Source organism: Talpa europaea (genome assembly GCF_964194135.1).
Source record: "Talpa europaea genome assembly, chromosome: 6".
In the NCBI taxonomy this organism is placed as follows: domain Eukaryota; kingdom Metazoa; phylum Chordata; class Mammalia; order Eulipotyphla; family Talpidae; genus Talpa; species Talpa europaea.
In genome coordinates, this window is record NC_140072.1 from 93,708,388 (window position 1) to 93,728,158 (window position 19,771).

At 37.3% G+C, this 19,771-nt stretch overlaps 1 protein-coding gene across 2 annotated transcripts in view; it reads right to left on the bottom strand.

Annotated features, from left to right (window-relative positions):
* The window catches only part of WASF3 (WASP family member 3), a gene marked incomplete at both ends in the record, with an annotated part of 47,318 nt that overhangs the window by 13,204 nt on the left and 14,343 nt on the right, over positions 1–19,771 (bottom strand). Inside the window, 4 exons of one of the 2 annotated variants that reach the window (XM_084235153.1) lie at positions 655–830; positions 4,135–4,252; positions 6,692–6,845; positions 8,731–8,865. In XM_084235153.1, coding sequence (XP_084091279.1) covers positions 655–830; positions 4,135–4,252; positions 6,692–6,845; positions 8,731–8,865 — 583 coding nt within the window. The remainder of the gene's footprint in view (positions 1–654; positions 831–4,134; positions 4,253–6,691; positions 6,846–8,730; positions 8,866–19,771) is intronic. The other variant, XM_084235154.1, reaches the window with a different exon arrangement.

Sequence of the window (19,771 nt, forward strand, 5' to 3'; positions counted from 1 at the left end):
ACGGAGGCTACAATTTCACAATAGCAGTAATAGAAAATTAAACCACAAGTTAAAATCAACTAGTCATTTCCTTAGTGACCACATCGTTCACACCTGTAAGAAATATCTTTACTTCAATTGCTTAGAAATTAATAAGTAAGCTCCAACAGAATTCTTCTCCTAAAATCAGAACACATAAGATTAGTTGAAGAAAAAAATTACCCTTTGTGCATCACTTTTTAAAAAGGTTTTAAGAAAAACCAATGAAGTTATTCATCATATCAACTACCACCTACCAAACATTTTTAGACTTCAAGTGACAAAGGAAATTCAAGAGTATTAAATGACTAAAATTAAAATGTTTAAGTCATTGGCAGTTACTAAGGGCAAATTCAGAATCAATGTTAAAACACTATAGCTAGATTAAATGAATGATAAACTCAAATCAGAGACAGAAAGTCACATGAAGTAATGGAACGTAAAATAAAGCTGTTTTAAAATATTCTCAGCCTATACGTATATATACACACACACATATAAAAAATTAATTTTTAGGCAAAGTTTTGAAACATGCTATGTGGCCCATATACACACCAAAGCTAATGGTGCATGTCTGACATTTAATAAAACCAAAAATACTACTTAGAAGCTTTGCTACAACACACGCACACACACCTAGTATCTGGGGACAGGGATCCCTCGGAAGACGCGCCGTGGTACACACTCTGAGACAACCTGTTGTCGGGTCTAAGCTCTTTGTCATATGCCATCATATTCCACTCCTGGCGCCTGTTTCTGGCTTTTCTAACCTTTTTCACCTCACGGGTTGTGCCATCTATACGCTTTTGCTCCTGATGTCCAGGAAAAGAAAGCAAGCATGTGAGACAGAAGGGAAAGGAAAACAGCAGGTTAAATGCAGTTATAATGCATGGGAACAAGCCTGATATACAGACAAGAGACATTCCCATTTCCATCACACTGTTAAGAAAATGCTGACACAGCACGTACTCTCTTACCAGCACAAACCCAATGTAAGTAATGGATAACTATTTAACCAGATAAATGAAACTTACAGTGCCACGATGATGAGTTACTTACCATCATTTTTAGTAAAAAGTTCCCACTTTACTAGGCTTGTAGTTTGTTTCAAATGTACTGATCTTCTAGATCTGTTGTATAGATGAAATCTCTAACACCACACACAGATGTCATTTCCCACCATTTCATGGTTTTGACTGACTTGTTCACATACAATCTTCTTTCAAAGAATAATTCAAAGCATTCTGTTTCTACTTTCTAAAGGATTATTACAACTATTTAAACTAACCCTGCAACTATCTTAACAGAAACAAAATAAATAAATAAATAAAAACTTACCGTCCCTTACAAAGAATCCTTCCTATACCAGTCCTACTTTGTCCCCCCTGGCCCCCAAAATATATTTGATAAATACTGGGTCCTGCAAGGATATTTGCAAGGGAGGACAGTTATTCTATGTGTAATTTTAAGGATGAGACTGCGTGCCTTTGCATGCTATGGCTCCCTGACAGGACCTCCACACATGCTTGTTCACAGAGCACATGCTCAGGAATGCTGGTAACGATCAATTCTGGGTGCACCTGCAGTGCTTACTATGTCCCAGGCCCTGTGCCAGGTACTGATGGTACAAATGGCAGACAGAAAACACTTTTCACCCTCCTTGAGCTAGCAGTCCAATAAGAAAAGCCTACAAAATTACACAAATAAATGTCTAATCACACAATGTGGTAAAACATAAATGTATCCTGTATAGAATGCTATCTATCCTTAAAGTCAGGGTGCGACACCTGGAGTGACGGAGACACAAGATCTGTAGACAAGTAGGCACTGACTTTTTGGGAGGATGGGTATGAAGCATGCCAAGGTGACACAACATGCAACAAATCTGAAGAGGATAGAGATTTATTAGGAGAAACAAAACAAAGGCAAATGAATGACTCCCAAAATCTGTGAGTTGTAAAGACCCTGAAGATTATGCTAAAAGGTGTTTTTTTTATCCCAGGAGCAATGGAGAACCACTGAAGAATGGGAAAGGAGGGGCTCACATACTGAGGAGTTATTTGAAAAGATCTATGTTGCGAGAAAAGGTAAGAAAGGGGAAAGGTAGGGAGACCAGTTAGAAAGCTGCTCAGATGATCATGAGGATGTCATTGCTTAGGGTGGCAGTGAAGATGGAGAATTAGGCTCCATATTTTCAGAGATAGTCAGGAAGCTTAGAAAATACACTGGCGAAGGATGTGAACATGGAATTCACAGAAAAAAAATATATATATATAAATAGTTCAAAAAGATATGAAAATATGTGTTAGAAATTGGATTTCAGGGGTGCTCATCATTAATAATAGTAAAAATGGTAATATCCAGGACTGGAGGAGACCTGGTGAGCGCATAAACTAGTTAAGTCTTTTAAAGATGGGGGGGGGGCCAATATGATGGTTCTTAAAAATTTAAAACTCACATCTGACTTCTAGAAATTTACCTTGAAGAAATATCTCCACATGAGTACAGGGATTTCCATAGCTATACTGTAATAACATCAAATTTAGAAATAACCTAAATATTTATTAATATTCTAGTGGGTAAATAGTTTATAATACATTAATACTGCAGTACAATCTGCATACAAAAACCTTTGTGAAACATGCATACATATATTTATGAATGCTTAAAAGGGTTAAAAATATATACATCAAATTGTTACATTGGCTAGTTACACCCAGGGAAGAGAAAAATTTATCCCCCAAATTTCTAACCTTGTATTTAAATCAGTGTAATTTCAGCACTTTATAACAAGCAGGTATTGTTTATATATTTTTAAAAACAAATGGAGGGGGGGAGGCAAATGAGGACATTTCAACATATATCCTAAATAAGAACCACTGTATTTAATTAATAACTGTCATTTATTTTTAAGACATGTATCCTGACATATTTAGAGATTAAGTTTTACATCTCAACTTTTTTAGTGGTCGATAACCTCTATTCCATCAACACACAAGACATACACACACACACAGAACCCACTCCCTTCCACACACAGGTGAAACAACTATGACAACTGTTAACAGTGCTGCATCTATACTTCAGTGACAAAACCCTACTTTAAGTTGCCTAAAATATTTCAAACTGTTTCCTACCCCAAAATGTCAGCAGCAAGTTCTTAGAAGGTGCCTCATTCTGAAAACACCAACTCATCTGCCTTCCAGCACCCCCTTTTCACCCTCACATGTGGACACGTTCACCACATGCTCACTTTGGGTAACCATTTCTACTATCCATACTTGGTGATATATTACTTGTTTCCATATTCCCAAGCCTTAAATCTTCTTCCATTCCTACAGGGCCAGTACACATAAATGCCTCAAAATCTTAAGGCCACTAACCCATAAACTACTAAGTTTTTCTCTTATCTAAAGCACGCTAATATGAGAAAAGCAAATCACTTTTTCAAAATATAGCTTACATATGAAAGTCTTTGCAGATATTTGCCCTCAGAGATTTAACTCTTCCGAATAGTTTAAATCCATTTTCTGGACATCAAAGGAACACTTTTCACAACAGAAGTCCCTAAACCTGAGCAAAGTGGGCTTGTCCTCCTATGAGGATTTGCTGTGCAGATGCTTCTCAATCTTCAGATTACATTTCTCTTGTCTGTGACCAGCCTACCACAGGGAATCTAACTACGATCCCCTGAAAGTGTCGATCATACACATTTTTCAATCCTATGAACTCACCAAGGTCTTAGTTACAGCTAGGTGGTAATGCAATGTTGAAAAGCACATAATTACATCTGACATGAAATGTTAAGTGCTTCATAAAATTTGACAGAGCAGAAGGACAAAGGTTATGAAACACAAATGCAAATACAACTGAAACTTCAGCCACTGCTTTTGTTAAAGCAAAGCAAGTGTTAGAGAATAAATCAGATAGTATTTATTGAAAAAGAGTATTATTGTGTTACTGAACTGTCAGTACCTTCCTGTGAAAACTGCAACCTCTAAAAAACTGCAGCACTAAATCCAACATCTCAACCATTTAAATATTTACTGATTTATTTCTGAACAAGAATCCTACTTACACATTTGTATGTACATTTCCCATACTGAAATTATTTACCTTTTGACGCCTTTTCTCTTTCCTTTTGTCTTCTGTATCCTGTAGCATTTTTTCTTTCCAGAGGTCAAAGAAATAGGAAGGATCAGTATAGAACTTCAGCCCATCCTTTTTATCATCTCTATAAATCAATTTATTATAAGTTAGGAGAAAAAAGAAAGAGTGTTAGATATTTTCATGAGTGAACTCAAAACTCATAAGATTACAAAATCTGCATGTGATATCCAATTGTATTATACATTAAGTCTCTCAAATTTCCTCATTTGAAAAAACATAAATATGCAGAACAGCAACTTATTCTAAGCTTTAAATATAAAAAGTGCTCCAAAAGTCAATACACGGGTCATAAAAAGCAGCTGAGGTATTTAATACCTCAACTATTTCAGGAAATATTTTGTTTATTCCAACAGAGGGCTACATATAGAGATGAACGAATTTCCAGTACATATTAATTCACTTATAAATATGGAGCTTCAATGCTATTAGAAGAAAAATTAGTAATTCTCTGACCCTTTCTCTCACTCAAGTTTGCTCGACATCTATAAATTTAATTTATAGGAAAGAAACGGAATGTCCATAGTATATAAATGAAACTAGGAAAAAAGTGGCAAAGCATGGAATTTTTAAAGTGGAAATAACCCACAAAGGAAATTCACTTACTTGTAGACATTTCATTTTCAATTACTGTTACAATTAATTTGGTCTACAGTATATATCTAATTTTTATGTTATTCATTTATCACAAAGCCAACAATAAAGCAGCCAATATGAATCCAAAGCTGTAAAGCTCAAAACAATCATGATACAAAGTTAAACATTGTATTCATGTTTTAAAAATATTTGGCCTACAGATTACCTTCAACAGGAAGCAAATGAATTACATTTTGAATTCCTATTTCAATAAGCCATATAAGCATGTAAGGGCTACAAAAATCAGTGAAATGAGAACAGGAAATAGTTTCTGCCCAAATAGTCAAAGAAAGCATACTGAACTACGCAGGGGTAAAAAACCGTCTATCTTTAAAGTTCCTGCCATATCATGTTCTGGTAGCTTCTCATCATCAAATACTAAGGCCTGTGAGAGTTATTCTGGTTGCTCTGTTTGAAAATTATGAACCAGTGCAATTCACTCTATACTTTAACCATTGGTTATTTGAAATCATTTCTTTCTTTTCCAAGTTTTTTAATTGATAACCAACTTGGATTACAGATTTTATTCATAACATTAATGTAAAAAATGTCACTAAACTCTCAATTCAGATAAAGAAATAATGAGGAACATGCTGCACAATTTAAGATGCATAAAAGTGCACATTTTTAATAAAAGAGCTAATATTTTAATCAATCAGAAACTCTTAAGTAAATATTAACTGACAAAAAAATATAAGCAAAAATATGGTATATATAGCAACTAAATACATCATTTTTCAGTAACACTGCATTTCTCCTGTATTAAGACTATGTTGTGTGAAAGTGTATGTATTTTATCTTCCCCAGATACTACTGTATCAACAAACAGTAAATTTGAGTTGGCACAGCTACTCTTAAACTTACTACTAAAATATCAAAGATATTTTTATCTTCATGAAACTAAATATATACACAATATCTGGGAAAGTCAAATACCATTTTACACAATTGAAATTTTTTTAATGCCACAAATATCTAATCATGATCTTGATTAATTAAATATAAGTGGGTTATTGAGTTTTCCAGATATGTTTCCTGTAAACAGAATATTTAACGAGGTTTTTTTCAGCAAATATTTTAAAAAATAACGCTTCATGGATCCCAGTACCAAGTAAAACTGAAATTGCCCCAGAAAATGACTATTGAACAGAAGCAAAATCACAAATATTATAATATTCATATATACTATTGATACATATACCATATATACTATTGATTTTTAAATGAGTGTATTAAAACCTCCAGAGAAGTCTATTTGTATGACAGAAAAATGTGGTATCATGGAAAGAAAACATTACTGTAGCATTAGGGGAGGTGTTTTTTAAAAAAAGCAGTTTTAGCTTTTTAATGTTAATTTTTGGGCAATATTTATTTTCCATCTTTTTTTCTTAAGTCTGGTCCTGAAAATGTGCCCCACCATTTTATAACAGAAGGTTAATTGAATGATTGTGTGTGTGTACACAAATTCATTCTTAAAAACTCCTAACACTGAAGAATACATTTTTCAATTAAGTAACAAGTATCTCTGCAGTGCTTAAGTGAAGAGACAGATATCTTGCAACATATAAATGAATTATGCAGTTCCTTTAAAGTACTTTGGATAGGAGGAATAAAAACAACCACATATAATATTGTTATGTAATATATCCACTTTTACTTAACACATCTACATTTAAAAGCTATACTGGAGCTCATACTTCTGTTGGTAAGTTTCTCTACATTTTGAAATATGTAAACTTCAGCAGTTCTATACCATTAACTAATTATGTATAAATTATTTTCAAAGTTTGAAAAAAATGCTTTCACAAAACTGACCACCTCTTTCAACTTATCTGTACTGAGAAGGTTCTGTGAACAGATGAAGGCATACCTGTATGGTGTAAGAATATTCAGGGGAGGTGGTTTGTCACTTTGGTTATAGATGTCAGCAACTGGATTAGGAATGCTGTTCTTTGAAACCACCTGCTGGTCTTGGACTGTGGAACTTTTGAAAGCTTTTTTCATGTTGATATCCTGTAGTGACACTATTTAGAGAAAAGTCCCCCAAGGTGAGTTATATGGAGATACTTTTAACTGTTGAGAATAAGTATAATTTGATACACAATCACACATCCTAGAACATCTACTGTCGTTCATTTAAAACCATGCTTAGGGCCTCCCTGGTGGCTCAAGGGGTTAAGTCTCAGCACCTTGAAGCTATCCACAGCCACTGAAGCAAGAGTTCTATCCCAGGCCAGGGAGCTGACCCACATGGCTCAGCAGACCTTTCCTGTCTCACCCACTGCTCCCCTTAGCAGTGTCTTTCAGCCAATCAGCCTGTTCTGCTCCCCACTCTGTCTCCAGTTAATCCTTCCACCCCCACACACCTCTGGCCTACACCCCAATTATAAACAAAAAGTAAGTTTAAAAAGAAAGATTTTATTTCTATTTTATTATTATTTTTTTTTTAGATTTATTTGTTTATTTATTTATATAAGCACTAGGTACAGTCAGAAGTGCAGGAGAGTGAGAGAATTCGCCAGAGCAGGGAGCTGAGCAGGCAGAAGGACGAGGTACACTGCTGAAGGGAGCAGCGGGCGGCAAGAGAGGTCTGCGCACCATGTGGGACCCTCCGCCGGTGGCCGGGGAACAGCCAGGGACTGAACCGGCGCAGCAGAGGCTGCGGGCAGCCTCGCAACCCAGCGCTCAACCACTGCGCCACCAGGGAGGCCCTTATTTCTATTTTAAAAGAGAAGATAATTTCTCAAGGGTATATGCTCAATATGCACACATCCTGAGGTTAAAGTCACAAGCTTAATGTATTATTTAACTTATATTTAGAGTAGTCATAAATATAAAATTTTAAGCTTTTTAAACTAAAAAGTTTTGCTGCTGCAATATTAAAGAAAACCTTTAAACATGCTCACACACACACAAATACTTATCTGAATAGAGCAAGTAGCTGGTTCAAATGTTTATCTTTTTAAATAAAAGATAAATTTTAAAAGTTTAATTTAAAAGGGCATGTTTTTAGCTCCCCACTTACTATTGGAAAAGTCAGTAAGAATGAAAATGGACATCAAATTTCAATGTTGTACATTTTTGTTCAATTTTTAATTCACACTAATTGAATTCTGACCTTTGAAAAAGACCTGAAGAGGAGCAAACATACTTTTAAATAGGGATGAATTTCATAAATACCTACATTTAAAAAATAAAATTTTACTTTTGCACTAGTACCAATATAGATCTACTAGAAAAATAAGATGTTAGAATTCAAAATATGTAGTGGCATTTCTTGTACTTTCTTTGCAATTTCTCCAGTATAATCTGTTTTTCATTCAAAAGACGGAGTTGAAGTTGATAAAATTTCAAAGTTTATCATCAAAATTACCAATTAACTACATAGTGCTTGTCAATATTAACATTATTTTAAAACCAGTGTCAAAAGGCCTCAGTAAATGCTATTTCTGAAATCACAGCATCATCATGATTATTTGCGGGCATCATTGTAACAAGAGCAGTGAGTAGAAGCCTTCATTGTCACACTGTGAATATAAAGTCCCCCCTTTTAGTTGAACCAGATCTTTGGAGTGATTCTGTGATTTTCAGGTAAGAATGTATCTTCAAAATAAGTACCAAAAACCTAAACTGGAGTTCTAATAGTTACTGCATTTCAAATAGTTCTTTAAAAAAAAATACATAAAACTTTTCTTTTAAAAAAGAGAATATGGCAAATGAGGTAGTCAAGATCTGAATCTTTTCTTGACTAATCCAATGTTGTGGGTTTTCCCCCTCACTATTCTTCCAGGAAAAGCAAGATGAAATATCAGTATACTACCCCAAGGAAAAAACAGTAATCAACGACAATGAGTTACTACCATCTTATCTGCATCACTTCTAGCCCATTGCTTTCATGCAATTACCTACCCTCTTCCACTGTTGAATCCAGCTGGGTAACTTTGACAGCAAGACGATCAATTCTGTCTTGAAGAGAATTTGCTCTGATGTAGAAGTTGTTAGCCTCATTAAACAACTCACCAAATATGTCTTCAGCATGTTTGCCTATAGAAGAAAATGAATGGAGAAAGCCATCTGTTAGGAACTGCTGAAGCAGCCTTCACACATCCTCACCAGTGCCGATTACTGTCAACACATGGGATTTTGTGCAAATGATTATAAAAATAAAGTGTCACAGTCAGAGGTCTTTAGAACTTTTAAAAAATCATTAGGGATATTTATATGTATCTGAAAGTTGTACAATTTTAAAATGCCCCCAAAGTATAGAATTTTATATATAATTGCTATATGAGCTATCAAACCAGTTGCTTCCCACTAAACTTTTCTGGGGGGAAAATTACTCTAATTTTGGATGCTTTATGTATAAAAAGAACTGCAGGACCAAAATTTTTCTTGCATTCCCCAGATAATTCACAGTAAGTATGTTGGTTTCTAAATTTAGGATTTTACATCATTCACAATCAGAAATGTTAGACATCCTGTATTGTGTGCCTAACACTTTCCAATGGCACTAAATTTTCTACTTCCTTTTCTGAAATGCAGGTACACAATGCTGGTTGTGGCATTCTTTTAAAAATCATTATTTTGAATTTTTAGTTGAATTTTTCTGTATGGTTCACCTCTGCTTTTTTGACAATTCCCACTTTGCTTAAAATGTAATTAATGGCATCTCTGAAAATCGAACAAGCAAGACAGGAATCAGTATTTGCTGCTTATGTTGAATTTCTAAATGCTAACACAGTTCCTCTATTTAACAAACATTCAATAACTGCCCACTCTGAGGGTGCAAGGTGCCCTTGCATCCTATTTTTTATGACAAACCACTTTAAAAAAAATACAATTTTAGAACAGTTTTAGGCTCACAAAACCACTGAACAGAAAGGTAGATAGTTTCCATGTCCATGTATACCCCCCTCACCCTCCACTATCAACAGTCCTCACCAAATTGGAACATTTCTCATCACTGCTGAACATATACCAATACATCCTTATCAGCCAAACTTTGCATCTTACTTTACGGTTCACTCTTGGTGGTGTATATAATATAGATTTTGCCTTATGTATAATGATGTAAGTCTACCATTATAATATCATATAAAAGTAGCTTCACTGACCTGAAAATTTTATGTGACCCACCTGTTCATCCCACTGTCCCCCTTCCCTCAACCCATGGCAAACAATGTCTTTTCACTGTCTCCATAGATTTGCTATTTTCCAAAAGGTCATATAGTTGGAATCAGTTGGCTTCTTTCACTTAGCACTATGCACTTTAGATTCTTCCATGTCTTTCAAAGCTTGCTAACTCACTCATTTTTATACTTGATTAATGACCTGTTGTCTACACGTGCCAACTTTATTTATCCATTCACCTACTGAAGGAAAACTTGGTTATTTCCAGTGTTTAGTGATTCTGAATAATCATTTGGGTGCAACTTTTTGCATGGACGTTAAGTTTTCAACTCTTAGGGGTAAATACCAAGGAGCACAATTAGTGTATGTTCAATTAATTTTGTGAGAAACTGCCAAAATATCTTCCAAACTCACTATGCCATTTTGCATTCCCACAAACAATGCACATATTTCTCACTGTTCCACATGCTGGTGGTGTCAGTATTTAGGATTTCAGCCATTTTAATAAGCGTGTAATGATAACATGTTTTAATTTGCTTTTCCCTGGTGATGAACAATGCTGACCTTTTCTTGTGCTTATTGATATTTGCCAACTGTAAATCTCCTTTGGTGACGCATTCAGGTCTTTTGCCCATTTTTAAAATCAGCTTGTTATTTTTTTATTGTTGAGTTTTAAGAGTTCTTTGCATATTTTGGATAACAGTTCTTTATCATAGAATGTCTTTTGCAAATATTTTTTCCCAGTTTGTGACCTGTCTTATTCTTTTAACATATCTTTTGCAGAGCAGATGTTTTAAATTTTAATGAAGCCCAGAATGAACTACTTACAATTTCTAGACCCATTCCACTGTCTCACAGACCCTGTCACTCCTCTGTATTTCCAAATCTCTTCCATGCCTTGTCATCTTCAAATCTCTTCCATGCCTTGTCATCTCAGAGTAAGAGCCAAGAGCCACATAAGAGCAGCTTACAAGATCCTACGTGACCTAGCTGCATTTACCTACCTGGCCCACTATCACCTTGCATATTCCTCTAACTACACCTGTTCTTTGCTGTTTCTCAGAATTGTCAATCATTGCTCCTTCTCAGGCTTTTGTATTTTCCTGTTCTTTCTGTCTAAACCATTTCTGTCCCAGAGTTTCACATAGTTTGGTCCCTCACTTAATTCAGGTCTAATGCCAAAATGTCACCTTCTAAGTGAGGCTTTGTCTAGCAATCCCAGCTAAACAGCAATCACACCTAATCCCCTCCCTGCTATGTTTTTCTCCTTAGCATTTAATCAGGATGTAACAAGTCTTATACTTACTCATCTTGGTTCTTGCTTGTCATAGTCTACTAGAATAACAATCCAAGAGGGCAATATCCTCTTCAGTTCTGTGCATTGTAAAATTCCCAAAAATCTAGGGCATGCCTGGTTTATCGTAGTGGCTCAAAAATATTTTGGAACGGGCCTCCCCTGGTAGTGCAGCGGTTGAGCGCTGGGCTGCGAGGCTGCCCGCAGCCTCTGCAGCGCCAGTTCGTTCCCCGGCTGCTGGCGAGGGTCCCACAAAAAAAAAAAAAAAAAAAAAAAAAAAAAATATTTTGGAACAAATGAATAAAAATGCATTAACTTAAGTCAATCCTTAAGAACAGAACTGTGGGAACACACTGTGTATCTAAACAAACCTCAGTCGAGGGGGGCGGAGCAACATGGCGGCAAGGAGACGCTGCGAGTAAGATCTCCCATTAAAAAAAGTTAATAGGGAGGAAAAGCGGCAGGTCCCAGTGAGAACTGGGACACGGAAGATAAACGGACGACTCCAGCAAACTGCCCAAAGAAGAAAGTTGCCATAAAAGAGGACCAGAAGGGAGGAAAGCGCAGAACCCTGCTCCCCTCCCCCGCCCACAGAGGCGGCACTCTCCCACCGGCAGAGAGGAGGGAAACAACAAACCAAAACGGCCAACAAGAACAAAGGACGCAGCAAGCGGGACTGTGAGTGGAAAGGAACTATTTCAGCCACCACACCCCGTGAACGGGAGCTGTGGAGAACCCTGCAGGATCCGCCGCGGAGGTGAGCTCCAGGCGCCATTAAAGAGAGACCCCGCCCCCCAGGAGGAGGCCAGCACCAGCACCAGCACACAGCCCCGGCCGCCCGGTAAGCTTGCGCTGAAAAGCAGCGCGCTGGAAAAGCAGACGCAGATCGGGATTGCATGGAAAAGCGGCGCGGATCGCACTGAAAAGCAGTGCGGTTGAAAAGCAAACGCGGATCCGGATCGGATCGCAGCTGCCCAGGTCCCCGCGCCTGCGACCTAGGCTTGCGGGGAGACGCACGGAGGCCCTCCCTGAGTGAGCAGGAACCAGGCACCCAGGCAGGGGAGCGGGATTCGAAAGGCGCCATTCCCGCGCCACTGATCTGGGCTACAGCCCGCGTCCTGGAACTGAGGGCTTTGGAACTGAGACCCGGGGCACGAAATTAGGGGCGTGGGTTCCCCACGACGGTGGGGCACAAGGCAGACACAGCACCCCAAAGCCGTTGAGGTGTACCCTACCATCCCTGCTCTGTTCCCTGTCACACGGGGTGGAAAATCAGCTCCCCAAGGGCTCTAGGAGAGATCTCTGGCGCCACCTAGCGACTTGAAGCCAGCAGAGACTCCTGAAGGAGCCAGTGGCCAGCTGGGGAGTTAGCCCACACCGGGCCCCTTCCGACCAGTAGTCTGAGCCCACAGGGAGAGCGAGCACCCACAGCCCGGGCAGACCAGGCGCACAGAAGAGTGTGCCTGAGACCGGACGCGCAGGGAGTGTGTCCCACATCACCATTTTAGAACAGGGACATTTCTTCAGTAAAGACTACCTGCAGAAGGCTTCCTCAGAAGTCAGAGGTGAGCGGGGGAAGTTCGCCCACGCCAGACCCCCTCTGGCCTGCAGTCCAAGCCCAGAGGGGGAGCAGTAACCCACCGCCGGGGCAGACCAGGCGCACAGGGGAGTGTGTCCCCACATCGGCATTTTAGAACAGGGACCTTTCTCCAGTAAAGACTGCTTGAAACTGACAGATAACTCCTGGAGGAACCAGAGGGGAGCAGAGAAGCCCACCCAAGATGCCGGCCAGTCCCAACAACACAGTGTCCCAACGCATACGGCAAATTAGAAAACAGACAGTAGGGAGGAGAAGAACCACACGCAACCTAGCAACTCTCCAGAGAAAAAGCACACCACAAAAAGAAAACCAGCCCCCAGATTGCAACGACAATAACTTGGAAGAATTTCTGAGCCTTCCAGAAAGAGAATTTAAAATTGCCGTGATTAAAAAACTGACAGAAGTCATAAAAGAAAACAATGATAAGGGAAAAATAATCAACGATCAGAAGAATGCAATTGAGTCCCTAGAGAGGGAAAACAATGGTCAGAAGAAAGAAATTGAGTCCCTAAAGAGGGAAGTAAAAGAAATGCAGGAGATCAAAGAATTAATGGAAGAACTAAAGAATTCTGGGAAAAGCAATGAAAGCAGAATAGATGAAATGGAAGAACGAATAAGTAATCTTGAAGACACAGAAATAAAAAGAACCAAAACAGAAAAGGAAAGAGAAGTACGAAGGAAAAAGAACAAAGAAAGACTTCGGGAACTATCTGACTCCATGAGGAAAGGAAATATAAGAGTTATAGGAATACCAGAAGGAGAGGAGAGAGATGTAGGAACAGAGAAAATATTCAAAGAGATAATTGAAGAGAACTTCCCAAATGTGAAGAAGGAGATGAAAATTGATATACAAGAAGCAAGAAGAACACCAAACTTCCACGACAAAAGGAAAAATACAGCAAGACACATAATAGTAAAGCTCCCAAGAATCCAGGACAAGGAAAAAATAATGAAGCTGACGAGAGGGAAGAAACAGATAACATTCAAAGGAAAGCCAATCAGGCTGACATCAGACTTCTCCGAAGAAACACTATGGGCAAGGAGAGAGTGGAGGGACATAGTCAACAGACTCCAAGAAAACAGATGCCAACCAAGAATACTCTATCCCGCAAAGCTCTCCTTCCTCTTTGAAGAAAGAATATGGACCTTCCCAGACAAACAGAAACTCCGGAATTTCATTACAACTAAACCCCCACTCCAAAAAATACTACAAGGAGTCCTAAAGCCAGAACCTCAGAGGGACGAATAACAATGAAAGAAGGCCAAAAAAAAAAAAAGTTATTAAAAGAATAAATAAAATCAAAGGAAAGACAATCACAATGGCAAATACAGATTCTAACATATCAATATTAACTCTAAATGTAAATGGACTAAACTCTTCAATAAAAAGACATAGAGTTGCAGCCTGGATTAAGAAACAAAACCCAACCTTTTGCTGTCTCCAGGAAACACATTTAGCTACAAAAGATAAAAATAGGCTCAAAGTTAAAGGATGGAAAACAATCCTACAAGCAAACGGACCAAAAAAGAAAGGAGGAACAGCTATACTTATATCAGATAAAACAGATTTCAAACTCAAAAAGATAAAAAGAGACCCCATTGGTCACTACATTATGATCAAGGGGACAATACTTCAAGAAGAAATAACACTCATTAACATATACTCACCAAACGAAGGAGCACCAAAATATATCAGACAACTGTTGTCCTCTCTGAAAACAGACATCGAAGAAAACACATACGTAGTGGGAGACTTCAACACACCACTATCAACAATGGATAGATCAACAAGACAAAAAATAAGTAAAGAAACCAAAGCTCTAAATAAGGACCTAGAGCAATTGGGCTTAACAGACATCTATAGAACACTAAACCCCAAAAAAACGGAGTACACATTTTTCTCAAGTGCACACAGATCATTCTCCAGGATCGATCACATACTGGGGCACAAGACAAACATCAACAGATACACCAAGATTGAAATCATATCAACCATCTTTTCTGACCATGAAGGCATCAAACTAGAAATAAACCATAAAAAGAAGGCAAGGAACTTTCCTACCTCGTGGAGATTAAAAACCACACTACTGGAAGACCACTGGACTAATGAGGAGATCAAAGAAGAAATTAAAATATTTTTTGAATTGAACGACAAGGAGGACACCAATATCCTAAATGTATGGGATGCAGCAAAAGCAGTAATAAGAGGAAAATATATAACAATAGAAGCTCACATCAAGAAACAAGAAAGAACTCAAAGAAACAACCTAATCTCGAAGCTCAAAGATCTAGAAAAAGAACAACAAAAAAACCCCAAAACCAGTAGAAGAAAAGAAATAATAAAAACCAAAGCAGAAATAAATGAAATTGAAACTAAAAAAACAATCCAAAAGGTCAATGAAACCAAGAGCTGGTTCTTTGAAAAAATCAATAAAATAGACAAACCCCTAGCCAGGCTCACAAAGGAAAAAAGGGAGAAAGCACAAATAAACAGGATCATCAATGAAAGAGGAGAAATCACAACAGACACAGCAGAAATCAAAAGAATAATCAGTAACTACTATGAACAGTTATATGGAAACAAGTTTAACAATCTAGAGGAGATGGACAAATTCCTACAACTCTACAATCACCCAAAGCTAGATAAAGAAGAAATAGAACACCTAAACAGACCAATTACAATTAGCGAAATTGAAATGGTAATCAAAAACCTCCCCAAAAACAAAAGCCCAGGACCTGATGGATTTACAAATGAATTCTACCAAACATTCAGAAATGAATTAGTGCCTATCCTTCACAAACTCTTCCAAAAAATTGAGAAGGAAGGGACAATACCAAACACGTTCTATGAAGCCAACATTACACTAATACCAAAACCGAACAAGGACAACACAAAAAAAGGAAAACTACAGGCCAATCTCCCTAATGAACACTGATGCAAAAATCCTCAATAAAATTTTAGCTATCAGAATCCAACAATGTATCCATAAGATAATTCACCACGACCAAGTAGGATTCATTCCAGGGACACAAGGATGGTTCAACATCCGAAAATCAATCAACATTATCCAACACATCAACAAAAAGAAATATAAAAACCATATGATAATATCAATAGATGCTGAGAAAGCTTTCGACAAAGTGCAACACCCATTCATGATAAAAGCCCTTGAAATTCTTGGGATACAAGGAACATACCTTAACATCATAAAGGCCATCTATGACAAGCCAACAGCCAGTATCATTCTCAATGGTGAATAGCTGAAAGCAATTCCATTAAGATCTGGAACAAGACAAGGATGTCCACTCTCACCACTGCTTTTCAATATAATACTGGAAGTCCTAGCCAGGGCAATAAGACAAGAGAAAGACATCCAAGGAATCCAAATAGGAAAAGAAGAAGTCAAACTATCACTATTTGCAGACGATATGATATTATACATAGAGAACCCCAAAAACTCCACAGAAAAGCTAATTCAACTCATCAATCAGTTCAGTAAAGTGGCAGGATACAAAATCAACACGCAAAAGTCAGTAGCCTTCCTATACACAAACAATAAATCTGAAGAAGAAGAAATCAAAAAAACCATCCCTTTTGTTATTGAAACAAAAAAAATCAAATATTTGGGAATAAATCTAACAAAAGAGGTAAAGGACCTATACAAAGAAAACTATAAAACACTGTTAAAAGAAATAGAAGAAGACACAAAGAAATGGAAAAACATCCCCTGCTCATGGATTGGAAGAATAAACATTATTAAAATGGCCATCCTTCCAAAAGCAATATACAGATTCAATGCTATTCCAATCAAAATTTCAATGTCATTCTTCAAAGAAATAGAACAATTATTGATGAAATTCATATGGAATCACAAAAAACCCCAAATAGCCAAAGCTCTCCTGAAAAAAAAAGAAGGGAATGGAGGCATCACACTCCCAGACTTCAAACTATACTACAAAGCCATAATCATCAAAACTGCATGGTATTGGAACAAGAACAGACATACAGACCAATGGAATCGAATAGAAAATCCAGAAATAAACCCACAGATTTATGGTCAACTAATCTTTGACAAAGGAGCAAAGACTATGCATTGGAGCAAAGAAAGTTTGTTCAATAAATGGTGCTGGGAAAACTGGGTCGCTACATGCAAAAGAATGAAGCTTGACCACTACCTCACACCATACACAAAAATCAACTCAAAATGGATTAAAGAACTAGACATAAGACCTGAAACCATAAAATATATAGAAGGAAATATAGGCGAAACACTACGTGATTTGCACATCAAAGACATCTTTACAGACACATCACCCAAAGCAGTGATAGTGAAGGCAAAGATCAACAGCTGGGACTACATCAAATTAACGAGTTTCTGCACAGCAAAAGAGACAATAACAAAAACAAAGAGAAACCCCACCAACTGGGAGAACATTTTTGCACCCAACACTAATGATAAAGGACTGATCACAAAAATCTGCAAAGAGCTGATGAGACTCAACAACAACAAAGAAAATAATCCAGTCAAAAAATGGGCAGAAGAGCTAAAAAGAAACTTCTCTGAAGAGGAAATGCAAATGGCCAACAGGCATATGAAAAAATGTTCAACATCACTTGTCATCAGGGAAATGCAAATCAAAACTACCATGAGATACCATCTCACACCAGTGAGAATGGCACATATTAAAAAAACTAGCAACAACAAATGCTGGCGAGGGTGTGGAGAAAAAGGAACTCTTCTGCACTGTTGGTGGGAGTGCAAACTGGTCCAACCACTGTGGAAAGCTGTGTGGAGATTTCTGGACCTACTAAACATAGAGCTTCCATATGATCCAGCAATTCCACTCCTAGGTATTTACCCAAAGGACACAGAAACATCCATTCCAAAGAACACCTGCACCCCTATGTTTATAGCAGCACTGTTTACAATAGCTAAGCTTTGGAAACAACCCAAATGCCCAAAAATAGATGACTGGATCAAGAAGATGTGGTACATATATACCATGGAATATTACTCAGCATTCAAAAAAGATAAACACATGCAATTTGCAGCAACATGGATGGCGCTGGAAGGGATCATGCTCAGTGAAATAAGCCAAAAAGAAAAAGAAAAATACCGGATGGTCTCACTCATAGCAGGAATCTAGAAAACTTAAATAAGGGACCAGGAAAATGAATAACTATAAGAAAGTGAAAATCAAAATCAACAAAAAACTATGAACCAGAGATACTTTTAGGGGGGTGGGGGCGGGAGGGGAGGGATTGGGGTCAGAATGGGGGGGCTGCAATTGTATGGGGAATATAACAATAAAATTTATTATCTAAAAAATAAATAATAAAAAAAATAAACAAACCTCAGTCATAGGATTCATCATGTAACTGTAATTCATTCTTTAAGTGCTTTTCTAAAGAACATGATCTATAACTATTAATTCTGCATTGCCTGAACTGAGCCAGTGCTCTGTATCTTTTGAAGAAAAAACACATGGTCTAAACCAGTGTTTTCTTATTAACAAGTACATAACCAACAAATGCTCCCCATTCAAGTAAGTTTGGGAAGTGCTGGGCTAAAATGATTAAACATCTCTCTCTGCCTTGAGACACCTCAAACTCTTTAATATGTAAGGATGTATTAGGAATCTGCAAAAGAAATCTAGCAAACCAGGTTTTCAAACTGAGTGGGTCTGCATACATCTAATAACCTCTTTCAGAACTACTGTTTCATGAAACTCATTTAGGAAAATGCTTGTCCATTCATCTGCATGATTTACAGACAAAGCACTGTCTACCAAATACTTTACAGCCAAGTCTATACATTGTTTATTTGGAATAAAGATGTAGTCAATAGACAGCCAATTTTGATTTTATACTTGACCCTTCATAGTTTCCAAAACAATATTCCCATGCAACTCTAAAAAAATCCCATCCTTTTCCCTTCACTTATGCAGAAATCTAATTAAGGGACAACAAGCATCACCAAGAATACGGGAATAGACACAAGTCTCTTGAAAAAGTTACACCAGCATTTTCAAAGCACAGAGATTGAAAAGGATAAATTATAAATAACATGTGCCCTCTACCTTCACTGTTGACTCCCCATTTAAAAAAATGCAATTGATACAACATGTCCATTATAATTCTCTATTTATAAAAAGAAAAAGAAATTATAGACTTGAATACTTAAATCTTTTGCCAGCTGCTGAGTGTGAGAATGGAAGGATCTATATTTTCCAATGAACAAGAATAGAGTGTTACAATTACAGTATTCCGTTTTGCAAACAGCAACTTATTTGAAAAGCTTAATTTTATTCTTTCAATGACAAGTCCATTAATAGCTAAACTAAAATAATTCTAACTTGAATTAAAGTCCATACTGAGGTAAGTGTAATTTAGTCGTTCTTTATTGATAAAGAATCCACTTATGTATTTACTGGGACCATTATGAGCTTGTGTCCAAGTATGTCTGATTGAGAAGTACGTCTCCAAACTGCAAAAGCATAAAAATTTGATTTTCAATTATATTTTAAAAAGATGATTTACTGGAATCTGTGTCTGATGTGAGTTCTTTCTGTGGAGCAGAAGCCAGCCATAATAAAGGCCTCCAGACATCTTAATACTCACACCTAGCAGCCAGATCTTGATTTGTCAAGACTTTTTATTCTTCATGAAAGGAACCAAGTTCCTTGGAAAAATGGCTGATTCTAGGACTAAGGGTAGAAAAGTATAAGACAAGTTTAGAATATCTTGCTGTGCTTTAAAAAAAAAAAGAAAAAGAACTTAGAAAATGGTGGGGACATATCAAAAGGACATATTAAGGCTAAAAGGCTCCACTGATCAAGTCTGGGAAAATGTGAGCATCAAAACAAACAATAAAGATGATGAGTTCTGACCCATAGACTAAAATAAGAATCCATGAGTCCAAACT